General features: G+C 31.8%; 1 protein-coding gene across 2 annotated transcripts; it reads right to left on the reverse strand.

The window, feature by feature from the left end:
* Positions 1-4,713: 4,713 nt before the first annotated feature.
* LOC146537818 (cytochrome P450 6B7-like) lies at positions 4,714-7,602 on the reverse strand. 2 transcript variants are annotated; one of them, XM_085188964.1, is made up of 3 exons: positions 7,507-7,602; positions 5,609-7,111; positions 4,714-4,981 (listed from the first exon to the last, which is right to left on the reverse strand). In XM_085188964.1, exons 2-3 carry the CDS (start codon positions 6,963-6,965, stop codon positions 4,809-4,811), a joined length of 1,530 nt encoding a protein of 509 aa, XP_085045090.1. In that variant the 5' UTR covers positions 6,966-7,111; positions 7,507-7,602; the 3' UTR covers positions 4,714-4,808. The 2 variants fall into 2 exon arrangements, with proteins under 2 accessions (XP_085045090.1, XP_085045091.1); XM_085188965.1 differs by lacking the exon at positions 7,507-7,602 and adding an exon at positions 7,329-7,470.
* Positions 7,603-14,711: the final 7,109 nt, after the last annotated feature.

The raw sequence follows: 14,711 nt of genomic DNA on the forward strand, positions 1-14,711 counted from the left end.
TAGTGGAATCCTATGCCGCGTATTGCAAAAATGATAACAATTAAATATAATCAGTAGCGGTTATATAGTAATTGCGTGTATGTCGAGTCATTGTTCTTCTGCATCACAAATGACCATCATCATCACTTCCTTTCGAAAGGAAGGTCTGTACAGTGTATAAAATTAAATAAAACATATTTTACCATGGATTTGACAATATGTAGGTATAAAACGACATACATGTTGTAATTATTATAATTCGTATCAACGGGTCCTCTAGTAAATATAAAAATACATGTCAAACTTTTAAAGATCCAATAAAATCAGGCTGACCGAGTTCAGTAACAGCACTAGTATCAAAATCACTTCCTAAAATCAGCTGAGGTCAGAGTCATGGATCACTTTTTGTTTGATTGTGGTCTGAACCATGTGGTTCTCATTATCACATCCTTTCACCTGGCTTAAGTGAATCCGTCCCTTACGATGTCCTTTCTCATAAAGTTACTCGTCCTCTTAATGTTTAATAACTTTATTAATTGTAAAATAATATTAGAGACCCATACACAAGCTAATATTTGTATGAAACTTTATGTGTTACTAAATCTTAAGAAAATCTGAATCTGAATCCTATAAAATGAGACAAAAACAATATTTATACGAAAAAATAAATTTATATCGCATAAAGCAATAAAGTTTAATTACATTGTTATAGGGCTATAACAATATATTTATGCTTTACTGTAACACCAAAACAAGATAAAAACTAATAAAACAGCTTACTTAAAACGTACAACAGTCGTCTTATTAATATACCTTAATTACTTAAAATTTTTTTTTCGTTAGGAAACTCTTTTAAGGGTTGGCCCTGGCCCTGGCACGGCCGGCAGGAAAAGGTCGTCCCCTACGATGTTGCGCAAAGCGAGACGTTGAGACCCCCAGGTTGGGCATATCTCCAACGAGTGCTGGGCCGTCTCTTTGAGGCAGTCACCAGGTTGAACTTGCTTAACTTTAACTCAACGCCACATAACAAGATTTTTTTTTACCATCACGCTGTATCCAGCAGGGTAGACAGAGGGAACCTAGGGAACCTTCGTTGCCCATTTTCTACCGAATCCTGGAGACATTGTGTGTTAAATGGCGGAATCACCAGAGCAAAGAAAATAGAAATATTTAATTTCCTTGAGTGGAAATCGAAGCCACAACCTGTCGTGTTACAGTCATAGTTTGTGCCTCTACGCCCACTAAGCTCTACCTATTAGCAAAACTAAAAATAATTCTTTCTAACCGAGTTGTAATCGAACCCACAAATGACGAATACATCAAATGTGCGCGTCCACCTCGACGGCCCCATCATATACAAATACAAATATTATATTATGTCTGTACGAGTTGTTTTGTTGACTAAATAATTCATCATATTCGTACTAATTAAAACACTTTGCAAGACTACTTTTATTTAAACGCCGTGCTAGATACGTTTACGTTTTCTTTTCAGTTTAACGTTTTTTTTTTTCGCATATACATGTGAGGAACAAGAGTAAAAACAAAAACAGCAACTTACCGCAATACGTAGATAAATGCGACTGATTCTATTCACTCCAATTAGAAATTCGAGCGTTAGAAAAATTACCAACAAAAATATTAACACTTTTATTATCAAGTTTTATTATCAGGTCGCCCCTACTGTCTTTCCAAGGTCGATCGATTAAATTCCTTTTTAACCGACTTCTGTAAGAAAAGGAGGTTATCAATTCGACTGTATTTTTTTTTTTTAATTTTTTTTTTTAATATTTTTTTTTTATGTTTGTTACCTCACTCATAACTTTTAACTGGGTGAACCGATTTTGATATTTTTTTTTTATTTGAAAGGTGAAGCTTCCCGAATGGTCCCATTTTTTTTTGGTCCATGTCTGACAATGGTATCCATGAGAAAATCACATAAGTCTTAAATTAGCATTAGGTATGTGCGCGACAAATAGACGAATAACTCAATGTCGCGCAAACTGATTTTGATGATTCTTTTTTTGTTTGAAAGGATACACTTCAAGGATAAGTTGGTGAAACTTTGGTTAGGTTCCAATTATGGAATCTGGTGAAAATTGAGAAAGTTTTTTTTTTTTTTGGTAAAAAATTGATTATACTGTAATAGTTACAAGCAAAAACTTTTTAACTCGATGTCAGAAGTGAGATTCCGGATCGTTACATTTCTTTTTCAACCAACAAATTTCAACCAACCTCAAAAAAGAGGATGTTCTCATTTTCAACCAACTTCAAAAAAGGGAGATTCCCAATTCGCCCGAATACTTTTTATGTATGTTCTTGTCAATATATGTTACTTTGCACAAAAATAATACCTAATTAAATGAAGTTTTACATGGAACAACCATAACCACTCGTTGACATCCACTACCACCACCATCACCACTCGTTTAAGAAGCATCATTTTAAGATCTACCCATCACTTAAAATCGTAAAATAAATTAATTTTTAACAAAAACAAAAACCGACTTCTAACAACGAACTAAAAAGTGAAAAATAATTTTACAAAGATTTTATAATTTTGAAGTCGGTGCTAAGTAGAACAAACAGTTTAGAGGAATATTATTAATACTAGAAGTTTTCTGACTGACTTCTTCTTTGCAGATTATTTTTGATTCTGATAAATCCGAGGTTTTAGTAGTAAATTCAAGAAGTTACCAAATTGAGCTGGTAAATGTGACTGTTAAGTCAGTTTAATCTCAAACTGGAATGGTAAAAGTACAAATTTTAATTTAATCAGTCAAAACTTTATGCATTTTAGAGGTAATGATATTCTATATAAGATATAATGTTTTATACCTTTATAATGTTTTGCAGAAACGAGAAACATTAAATATAATCAGTAGACGTTACACAACAATCGCGTGTATATAAAAGCATTGTCCTTCTGTGACCCTGATGGCTTCATTTCCTTTCAATATTTTTAATTATGTTATCTATATATGGACCGTTTATTTTGAGAGTGGTGTAAGTCCATTTTCTTTTGTTTCGAGAAAATTAAAGGTTAGTATGTCGATGATTATGCAATTTCATTTACCGACCGCTTTTAAGTTGTTCAAAATATGGGTTTTTTTTGAGAAATTAAACACGGACTAGTTATATATAAAAAAATTACATTAAATTAAGCATGAATTACGTGATTGCTCATTTTTCTCAAAAATGGACTTACAACACTTTCAAAATGAACTGTCCATATATAAAAGGACTTGTCCTCACTTACTGAGGTAAGACGCACGCACGGACGTAACCGCTGTGCGTAGAAACGTGAAATTTGGACAAATGTTTACTTTCGTAATCTGGACATCCACTAAGAAGGGATTTGGAAAAATTTAAACCCTAAAAGGGTGAAATAGGGGTTGAAAGTTTGTATGGAAAAAAATTTTAATCGGCATTGATTTTTGTGAAATTTGAAACTTAGATTTTTAAAAGTATTCAATTGAACACGTCTTTCATCGTTTTCTAGAAAAGTTTGTAAGTTAAAACTACATTCCAGTTTTCCACCTTGCGTTGATCTCTGAGCATGGCACAGACTCTTAAAAATATTCTATTGAACACGTGTTTCGTGGTTTTTTAGAATTCATCCCCTGAACTGAAAATAATTTCATAAACATATTTAATAAATATTCACATAGTTCAAGGGGGCGAAGCCACTCAGGTCGACAAGTGTAATATAATTATATATAATATTTATTATATTTGCATATTACGGATTTTCTGTTTTGTCAGTTTTTGTTTTCATAAGAGTTTTAACATATCCTTCACGAATTTAGTTAGGTTAAACTAATTGATTACTTAAATACAGACAGACAGATTTCTCAAAATATGTCCATGTAAATTAATATTAATATGAATATAAATTTTAAACGTCCAACATTTCCATTGTTAATTGTAATGTGACAATAAAAAAGTATAAATTTAAAATACTTAAAAGAAATAGGAAGAAATAATAATTTCATCATTTTGAATTTTGGCGCATGTTTTGGCCAATCATGTTTCGTTTTCGTTTCGTTGCTATCACGTGTATAGCATACAATTATATATTTTATTAGACGAGATGTTATTACAATTTTGCAATGTAATTTATTAGGTCATTCGCCCACAGATAATAAATAAGTAAACATTTTATATATTTATGTTATTATAATTCAGATAAGACTTGGAAATTAAATGCTAAACATATTGCAGCAAATGTCCCTTGTTATTTTATATTGCAAACTCGATATGTTATGACTTTTAGGGTTCCGTATCTCAAAAGGAAAAAGATCGCGTGGAGATATCAAGCTGAAATTAAGCTTACTTAAGTGATTTGATGAAATTAAGCTTACTTAATTTCAGCTTGATATCTCTCGGCCATGGTCGCTTGGAGCACAAAAAAACAAGCTTTAAAGTCAGCACAATTAAAACATACTAGTATTTATGCATCGTTTTTGCTGCATTTGTACGAAATTCACCGCGTAACCAAAACCTACAGGGAACTTCACATGGGCCTACAGTTATGAAATTTGATTTGGTACGGACCCTTCGGTGGACAAATTTGGGTCGCAATTGACTGGTTTTTTATTTTTTATTTAAAATTATTGCTACATTACAAATATACATAAATAGTTATCTATGGACATACACTTATTTATATTTATTTTAATAAATATTTTTATTGGAGATTTAGATTTATGGGATTGTTTAAGAAAACAGCAGTAAATTTTAAATTTACCAAATCTTATATTCTTTATCAATAATAATACAAAGAGTAGTATTTAAACTATAATTAATTGCAAGACTAAAAATACATATTAAAAGGTTCTTTTTTTTAGCTTTAGAGGTAATCCACCTATAAAATTTTCTGACACTACGGCCATTGGATCTGGAAGTGGTTCCAACTTGCTTATAGCACACGGTTCTACAGTAAACTTTTGTAAGACAGCGACGATTCCAGCCATCGCTAGCATTTTTCCCAATCTGGCAGCTGAAAAAATATTTTAAATACAAAATTATACCAAAATAAAACTAAGTAGCTTTACACTCTACCCCTTATATAACAAGGCAGAGGGAACCTAATGTCAGGGCACTCTGTTCGTCGCCCATCTTTTAGGGCGTTGTTTGTTGTGCTCTTTGTCTTGTTACCAGAGCGAGGAAATATGATATTCCTTTCTTAAGATTCAAATAAAAGCTCATTATATAATCTACTTTCAGCCATAAATGATTAGCATTAATAAAAGATAGCATATTTCTTTTATTATATTTATCTATTTAGTCTTATTTACTTCTTTAAACATTTACTTTTTAATTTTACGTCATTTACAGAAGTAGAATTTATCTAACCTACACTTGAGAACCTTTGTTGTTTGTTTAATTTTAGCTTCACACTGTCTCCATCATATAGCAAGGTAGGCAAAGGGAAGCTAGTATTAAAACACTCCGTTCCCATTTAGACACTTCCGTTCCCCACTCCCCACTGTCACGGTAAAAATCGCATACTTGTGCCCCTGCACCACGAATGGCGTCAATATTAAATAATTCTCAAAATATTACCTACATACACAATTTGTCATGAAAAAAGTTAAAAATTAAATTTGAAATTGAAAATTCATACCGACACAAGCTCTTGGCCCATCCCCAAATGGTAAATAAACATCACTCTTCATACTTTTCGTGTCCAAAAATCGGTCAGGGTTAAATTTATGTGGTTCCTCGAAATATTTTTCATCCCTATGTAAAGCTTGCGTTGGAATAACAACTTTGACACCCTTGTCTATAGTTAAACCAATTTCAGGAAAAGTATACGTAGACGCTGTACACTTTCGTAATAAAAATCCCACTGCTGGATACAATCTCATAGCCTCATAAAACGCCTTTTCCAAGATAGCCATCTCGTTAATGGCTTCGTAAGTTATTTTATTATCATGTTTTTTTAAAACAGTATCTATTTCTTCTTGAACTTTTTTTTGGTAGTCCATATGATATGCTAACTGGTGTAATGTGTAACTGGACGTTGTAGAAGATGTTTCAAAACCAGCGCCGAAAAATACAAAAATTTGTGCAGCGATTAACAAATCATCCATCTCAAGTTCAATAAGTTTTGGTGAACCATCGTAGTTTTTTAATTCCAGTGACTCTACTATAATTTTACCTTTTTTTTTAAATTCCAACATTAAATCTATAAAATCATTTTTGCCTGATGGCTTATAATTTCTGTTTTGTAGGACGGTCTTTATTAAGTAATTAAAAGAGTTTTCCAAATCTCTCGACAAAAAGTGAATATTTTTACATAATTCTGGAAACATAAATTTCAACGCACCATTTATTGCATCTGGTACAGTTCTGTGAAATATTCGCTTTCCTAATTTTCGAAATTCTGACATTTCATTGTTTAATGAGTCCATATCTAACCCGAATCCACACACCCCAATGAAGTCTGTAGTGTACCGTGCCATTAATTCTCTCATGTCATAATATTCCATGTTCGCTACCTCATCAGCTATTGTTTGCAGTTTCTGTGCCCTTTCAGTTATTATATGAAACATAGCTTTTAATCTTCCTGTACTGAAAGCTTGTCCGAATCGTTGTCTTATTAGTCGCCATAAGTCTCCATCAGCAAAAAATAAATTTTTCATTAAAGGCTCAATAACAGTATCGTGAGTGTTAAATCCTCTTGCATAGAAACTTTGAAAATCTGTTATCAACACCCGTTTTATAAGCGTAGGATCCCGAATCACTAATTCAGGTGCAGTACCTCTGAAAAATCCTACCACTTTTTCATTAGGATATTTATAGTAAGCTGTTGTGGCCATCATGGCAATGCTACATTTTTGCGAAAAGTTAGATAAATTATTCCCGACGTATGGCCAAGGAGAATCATGTTTAACACCTTTCTTTTTCCAATAATTAAAAGTCCTGACTCCATATAAATATAATAAAATAATCGTTAATATTATTATTAAATACACCATTATGAACTCACAGATCAAAATCTATAATGTGACTGAGAGTGCTAAGAACATACAAGACTAAATTGTTTGTGGTCAAGAGCGAAACGTTTTTGATCCAAGGTTCCATTTAATTATAATCTGCGAGGTTCTTTTCGTTCGTGTGACTTCTGGAAAAAAAAGGAAAAAAAACTCAAAACTGTTGGGTTGTGTATGTAAGAAACATACGTTGATTACTTTCTAGTATAAAACAAAATCTTAAGAAAAAGAATACAATTGACACCTGATATATAAAAGGTGAACTTATTAAATAGAGATTGGTTTGAATAATTAAAAAATATTAATATTATTAGGAATAACACAAATAAAAAACAAAAAAAAAACAACCTTTACAATTTTTATTAATTACTCAACACAAACACAACACTAATGGCAAAAACTTAAATCTACAAATCTCATATCAATTGAACATTCATGTAAATGAACTGAAATGATATTTAAATGAACAATAATTATCTTTTACTAGTTTCTGGTTTTGAATTTAAAATGTAGGTAGGTACGATACCGCTAATATAGTAAGTGATGCGCCTAACCGCTCTCACGCTGCCCCGAAGCAAAAGTAAGTCATTCTATTACTAAGCAAATCTGTCAGCTCTTTACAATTGACGTTCGGAAACACGACCCTAAATTTTCATCTTATAATATGATATAAAAAATCTATCTATATAAGAAAATTTTATAATTTACAGTTAGTTACCTTTTAGTATATATAGTATAATATAATATAACAAAAAACATTTCTAAAAAAATATTTTTGTTGACAGGTCATGGGGAACTCTAAAATCAAGTTCTCATAACTATGTAAAAAAAAATGGTTAACTGACTCGTTTCAAAACTTGTCCGCTCCGTGATGCTCACATTATGCAGTAGTTTGCATTTCAATTACGTCACGATGACGTCACCTCAATACACCAATCCCTATAGCGCTTTCTATAATGTACACTTACTTGTCAGAGACCGTGGTGGCCCAGTAAAAGCGATAGTTGTGGATTCGATTCCTGCTCAGAGGAATGAGATTTAATCTTTTCATTTTCTTCTATTTTCATTTAGCTTTAGTATTCAGTATACCTATGGCAGGCACAACATTCCGTTCTTTACTTTCGGCCCAATTTTCGAGAAATTGCGGAACTGAACTCTATGATTAGATACTTGCAATACCTGAATAAAATACAGACAGATGAACAACTTACACATAATAAATATAGTTTTAAAAATTAGCTTCACGCTGTATCCTGCACACAGCAGGATAGGCAGAGGGAATTTAGCGTTAAAACACTCCGTTACCCACTTTCCGCCGAATTCTGGAGGGTTCAGTATTAAATTTTGTATTAATTTGACTAGAGACTTGGCCGTTGACTTGCCAAATACGTAATTATGTTTAAAGAATGTTGAACGGTCGATCACATAAAATTTAACTATATAAATAATAAAGGCAGTAAGGAACCTTAGAATTGGCTTCGTTTTACCTAAAGATTTCATTACTTTTTATAGAAAAACAAACAGCTTTATTGAGACTGAGCTGTTTGTTATCAGATGTTTTTGGTGGCATTAATTTAAATATAGATTGACACGAACCGGGTTTCATTCGACGAAAGAATCCCTTGTCTTTAATTCGTTCAGTTTCATTAAAATTTCGTATGTTTCGTATATTTTTATTTCGAAAAAATTCTGTCATTTCCAAGTACGAACCCACACCTATCACAGCCAGACTTTGCCCCACTGTGCTTTGGTGGCCGCTGATGAATGTTATTGCCTTCATAAATTATAAAATTGTTTAAAAGTTGCAGAGGTCATACCAAATGATAAAAAATTTTACAATCGAACGAATACTTCCTTCCAAAACAAGTATGGAAGTATTTTATACCTATTTATTTGTAAGTTAATTTAAGCGTGTAAATAGTAAAACTTGCTTTGGTACTACATATATGGAAACACATACCAAGTAAAAACATACACTTGGCGTAAAAACGCTTAAAATTATTAACATTAATTAAAATATATATATTTTTAAATATACGTACACACATTTTTAGGGTTCCGTACCTTAAAATGAAAAACGAAACCATTATATCACTTTGTCGTCTGTCAAGATTATTTATGTAGCATGCAAGTCCGATTCGTCCGTCCGTCCGACTTAGTTCTGATTAGTGCGATTTTTATAAAATTTTACTCTTAAAAATATTTAATTGAACACGTGTTTCACGGCGTTTTAGAATTTATCCCCTAAGGGTGTCAATAAGGGGTTGAAAATTTGTATGGAAAAATCTTTAAATCGCCATCGATTATTATAAAATTTGAAACTTAGACTCTTAAAAATATTTCTTTAAATACATGTTTCGTGGTTTGTTTTTAATTCAAATAAGGGGTTGAAAATTAATATGGAAAAATCTTTAAATCGCCACCGATTTTTATAAAATTTGAAACTTAGACTCTTAAAAATATTTCATTGAACACGTATTTCATGGTTTATTAGAATTCACCACTAAGCAATAAGCAAGCGAAGCTGCGCGCGTCCGCTAGTTATTAATATTGTTTTCAGAATATACTTCTTCTTCCTCCTGGCATTAATCCCGGCTAAATGTTTTCAGAATATACTGTGTACTCTAAATTATCTATGTATATACTGTGTACTTTAAATTATCTATAAATGTCATTATCCTTTAAGGACAACAAAGTAATCTTATAAGGGTTTCTTTTATTCTTTTCGAAGTACGGAACCCTAAAAAGAACGAAACAAAGATAATTATAATTAATCTTAATTGGAATGTCGAAAAAAAAAACAGTTTGCTAACCGTGTAGGTACGAATATAAATTTATACAACCTTTGTTGAGAATGACATTATATTGTCATTTCATTGACGTTATATTGCAGAAAATTAAAAAAAAAGTTTTTTAATTAAACGGCCGTAGTATAAATGCCCGTAGGCCAGTGGCACGTCTTATTTTAAGCGCGACGGTTGTGTGTTTGATTAAACTTACATTTCCTCGCGATTGCACGGCGTTGAGTTCCGCCACCCAGCACGCAATGTTTCCAAAACTGACCGTTTAGTGGGGAACCGGAGTGTTTTAACACCAGTTTCCCTCTACTACCTGCCAAATGCGAGACAGTATTTAACTAGAAAAATATTATATTAATTTATACCTTACAATTATTATAATAAAAGTAAATTGTCATTCTAACAAGTCATTTAACAAATTGACAACGTCATTGGTGCATTTACACGTGCTGTGGTTGATTTCCCAACGGACCCGACACAGTAAACGAGTAAATCCTTTATTTTAATCGGCTTACCGTCGCTCTCATTAATCTAATGAAAGGATATTAAAATCTTACCTTTTCTTTCATTCTTTCTTTTTATCTTTCTCATTAAGTAGGTATTATAAGCAAAAATAGTGATAAGTCAATAAAAAATACAGATAGCATTTAAGTTTTAAGTAAGTAAAAACACAAATAAAATGTATTGTTATATGTGTATAAAATATTATATAAAAACTAAAGATAATGTTAAAAATAAATATGGAAATTTTAAAGCATACGCTCGAAAAACAATGTCAAAAATGGTCACCTTCAAAAATGGTTTTTGTACTCTCGACTTACAATTTCGGGTAGTAAATGAGGAATGGAGTGTCTTAGCACTAGATTCTTTGCTTTATGTGGACTACAGTACAAAACTGAACAAAAAATATATAGATAAAAGTTAATATTAAATATACCTATTTAAAAGAAAATTTTTAATTTAGTTGTACTTTAGAAAAGAGTAGTTTTGAAGCGGATTCTTGAACTTAATTTCGAGGGATTTGAAGTTTCAATTAAGTTGAAAACGCTAGTGTTCTAAGAACTGAGGCGTCCAACTTAATTACGGTATAGAGAGCTCGATAGAGGTCATGTCGGCACTAGAGATGTACAATTAAAAGAGAATTTCATACTTTTAGTTTCGAAGTAGATTAATCTTTTATTGTAATAAAATTGTAAGATTCAAGAAAGGTTATCTATAGGTCAATCATAAAAGTACGCGGTAAGTACGCAATGCCCAGAATTCTGCCTAAATGCAGAGAGCGGGACAATTTATGTTGAGTAAACATGAAAATCTATATACCTATATAAAATCCAAAGGTCATTCACTCATCACGAAATCTCAGAAACGACAAGTACTACTAGGAATCTCAAATTTTGCATAGGAGTTACTTATAGGACGTAGGTGCTCGCTAAGACGGGAATTTGCAATATTCGACTTCTAAGGGGTTGCTTTTGGGGTTGAAAGTTTGTATGAAACTTCGTTACTACAAATGCTAGGAGTCTCAAATTTTGCATGGACATCACTTATAGGACGTAGGTACTCATGGAGACAGAAATTAATAATAAGGTAGTTCACGCAGGCGAAGCCGCAGGCGAGCCACTAGTATAATATATAGGAAATATAAATAAAATTCTCCATAAATACATAAAAATATATAATATAAATACACTGTACATGTCAATGTTTTAACATCCAGCTATCTTCAAGCTATTTCTATTATTATTATTTTACAGACAACGACATTTTGTTGAACAAAAGCAAGCCAGAATATTTCCGTACCGTACCGTAAGTCCCAGTACCATGTATGGCGGATTTGCTCTGATACCTCCTGTGTACTATTCTTGCTGCTCACAATTCCGTAATACCTAGAAAATAATGTATTAGACAACTTTACGACGAACGATTTAAGTTTACTTTAACGACCATTCTTGCTAATTTTACTCAAGAAAATATTAAAACTGTGAAATTGTTCGTGTTATAATAGATACTAATAACGAATACAATAAATCCTAAGAAAAATATTAATAAAAACAAAAAAATCGACTGCATAAAAGTACTTATAATAAATCAAGTTCCTGAACGGTGTTTAACTGTGACTGCAACTGTCGTAAGTGTCGTAATTTTTATTTCCGGCGTTAAGTTCCGCCACTGAAAACGCAATATTTACCAACCTTTAACGACTAAACATCTATATTTTAGTAAGGTATACATATTAAAATACATTTACAACAAATACCGCAGTGAACTATGCCTATCAAAAACATCTGTACTCATCCAATTCGTAATAAAAGTCGATGAGCCTCATAAATTCCTGAAGAGACGTACTATCCCCGCAAATAGTCTAAGGGTCTTGCTCCGCAGCAATCAAATTGTGATCATAGGCCCGTGACTAGACTTTTTTTCGTCGAAGAAAATAAGGCCATATTAATACATTTAGTGAACTTTTTATATATATCTAGTTCTTTTATTGCTTGTAAAATTATGTTTTTTTTATTAAGTAATGATGGTTATGGATTCGGTTTCCATTTGAGAGAATATATTATTTTCATTTTCTCGCCTTGGTTACAACTCAAAGAGCTGAATAGACTTCCACCACTAAATACACAACATTTCAAAAATTGGGAGAGGGATTGATTACGTACATTGTGTTAGATAATTCCTTCTCAATTTACTTATAATATTGTTATAATTTATATAACAGATAAAATATATTATATATTTTATCTATTATATATATTTACTTTTTATTATATATTTTTATCATGTACTTATAGAATAAATTCAAGAATTCAACTTATGTCACGAAAATTCAGCGAAAAGTGGAGAAAAGAGTGTATTAACACTAGGTTCCCTCGACCTATCCTTTTATCTCAGATAAAATACAGCGTAAAGCAAAAAAAAATACAAAACAATTCACTGCACCTTCTTTGAACCGTTAAAGCTCTTTGATAAATCCTTAAAGGTAAAATTAAATTTAAAATTTAGTTCTGCATCAAAATATCCCTCGGATAAAATTCTTGAGACGAAGTTTGTTTATAGTTTGTAGGATCAGTGTGAATACAAACTTTAAAGAAACTTCCCACTACTTTACAAGTTAACGGCTGAAGTTAAAATTGCATTAATGTATTAGCGCCTTGGTTTATTAACGGAGCAATGTGTACGATATTGAAATATACTTTTACGCTACCAAGAATTGATTACTCTAGTTTCTTTAATTTCAACGTATTTTTCAATATTTAATTATTTTAATTATTTCCATTTCTTCGCTCTGGTGTTGAGGCAAAGCGCGGCGTTGAGTTCTGCCAACTCAACACGCAATGCCTCCAGAATTTGGCAGAAAGTGGGGAACCCAGTGTCTTAACACGAAATTTCCTCTGCCTACCCTGCTCTGTGCGGAATACAGCATGAAGCTGTTTTTTTTTTAATAAATTTTATTATAATGATTATTTTCTAAAACTGTAAGTAGTTAGAAAAGCTTTTTCCCCTCTTTTTCATCTTTTTTTTCATCATCATGCTTAGTGCATCTATTTAAATACCTTCAAAAATAAAAATGCAATTCCGAAAGTGTGCAAAATAAGTAAAACTGGCCAGAGCGGCCCCGGGCCTCATATTTCGCGGCTGACGTGACAAACTGTGCACCTTCTTGCATAGGACACCCATAAATTCACCTGAACGCTGATGTTCTGCATTTGATACTTTTTCCGCCACCAAAGCGCTTTCTAGATTGCAGTCTTGTAAAGTACCACGTAAGGGTACACGTACATGCATGATGTTCATTTTATACTCTTCTGGCTCGCTGATATATAGCTGTGTTTTAATATTTTTAACCGACCTCAAAAAAGTTTGGTAAATTTCAGATTAAGGTCATAAGCGTTAACTGTAAACGCAACGGTTGTGAGTTCGATTCCCGCTCGGGGGAATTAATTATTATTTAATAATATTTTCTCTCTATTATTATTCTCTAACTGAGAGTAACACTATTGTATAATTGTGACTGTAGATTCGTCTGCTTAGTTTAAGGGTTCTCAACTATTCAATTAAAATATTATTTATATAAATTATATTTACATCATATTTTTCGCCTAGTAGAAAATTACAATATCAAAATATTATATTCTAATAGGCTGTTATAATACAGTGGAACAATGTCTAATATATAGGTATTTAAATTATTTTCATTTGCCCGCTCTGATAGACGATCCGCGGCGTTCACTTCCGCCACTTACCACACTATATCGAAAATTGAACAGAAAATAAGGAACAGAAATCTTAAAGCTAGGTTCCCTCGGAATAACTTGCTAAGCGAGAAAAATTATAAAACTGTTTTTGTTTCCTTTTTAATTGGTATTGCATATTTGTATTGCATAAGCTAAGCTAACTTTTTACTTCGATCACTATCATAATTAAGACAGGATATGGTAGCTAGATTGTTAATTAATAATAAAATTTAATTGAATATATTAAAGTCAGAATTTTTCGTTACTATTAGACCTCCATTAGAAATGAATGTGCATTATTGCGTCATTGCATAACTTATCACTTTGACTTGCACTCTCATCCCATATTCTATTAATAACCAACAAAATGCTACTAAATTTGATGCTACCCTACATTTCAACTAATGTAATAGCAAAGAAGGCTGTACCAATTTAATTTAGGAAAATGTTAATATTTGTATTATATTTAAGTATTTCTAGGCCTTTGCTGAGTAAAGAAAGGTGTGTTTTTACTTAACGACATATTTTTCCTTTCTTAGTTACTTATTTCCTGAGAAACTGACAACTTAAAGTATTTAATCTTGTAACTAAGCTATAGTAGATTTCTTTATTAATTTATAAATATGTCCGAAAAAGTCCCTATTCTGATTTAACATTAAAAGATAAATGTTTCATTCAAAATAATCAACTACAAC

Source organism: Heliconius melpomene, chromosome 7 (genome assembly GCF_056956725.1).
Source record: "Heliconius melpomene rosina isolate 202511_hmr_F chromosome 7, ASM5695672v1, whole genome shotgun sequence".
Taxonomy (NCBI): domain Eukaryota; kingdom Metazoa; phylum Arthropoda; class Insecta; order Lepidoptera; family Nymphalidae; genus Heliconius; species Heliconius melpomene.

Bases quoted from the DNA above. Each gene is read 5' to 3' on its own strand.
- LOC146537818 (XM_085188964.1), bottom strand. From the start codon at position 6,965: ATGGTGTATTTAATAATAATATTAACGATTATTTTATTATATTTATAT. The intron at 4,982-5,608 runs GTATGAATTTTC...ATATTTTTTCAG, and splicing joins TGGGCCAAGAGCTTGTGTCG to CTGCCAGATTGGGAAAAATG.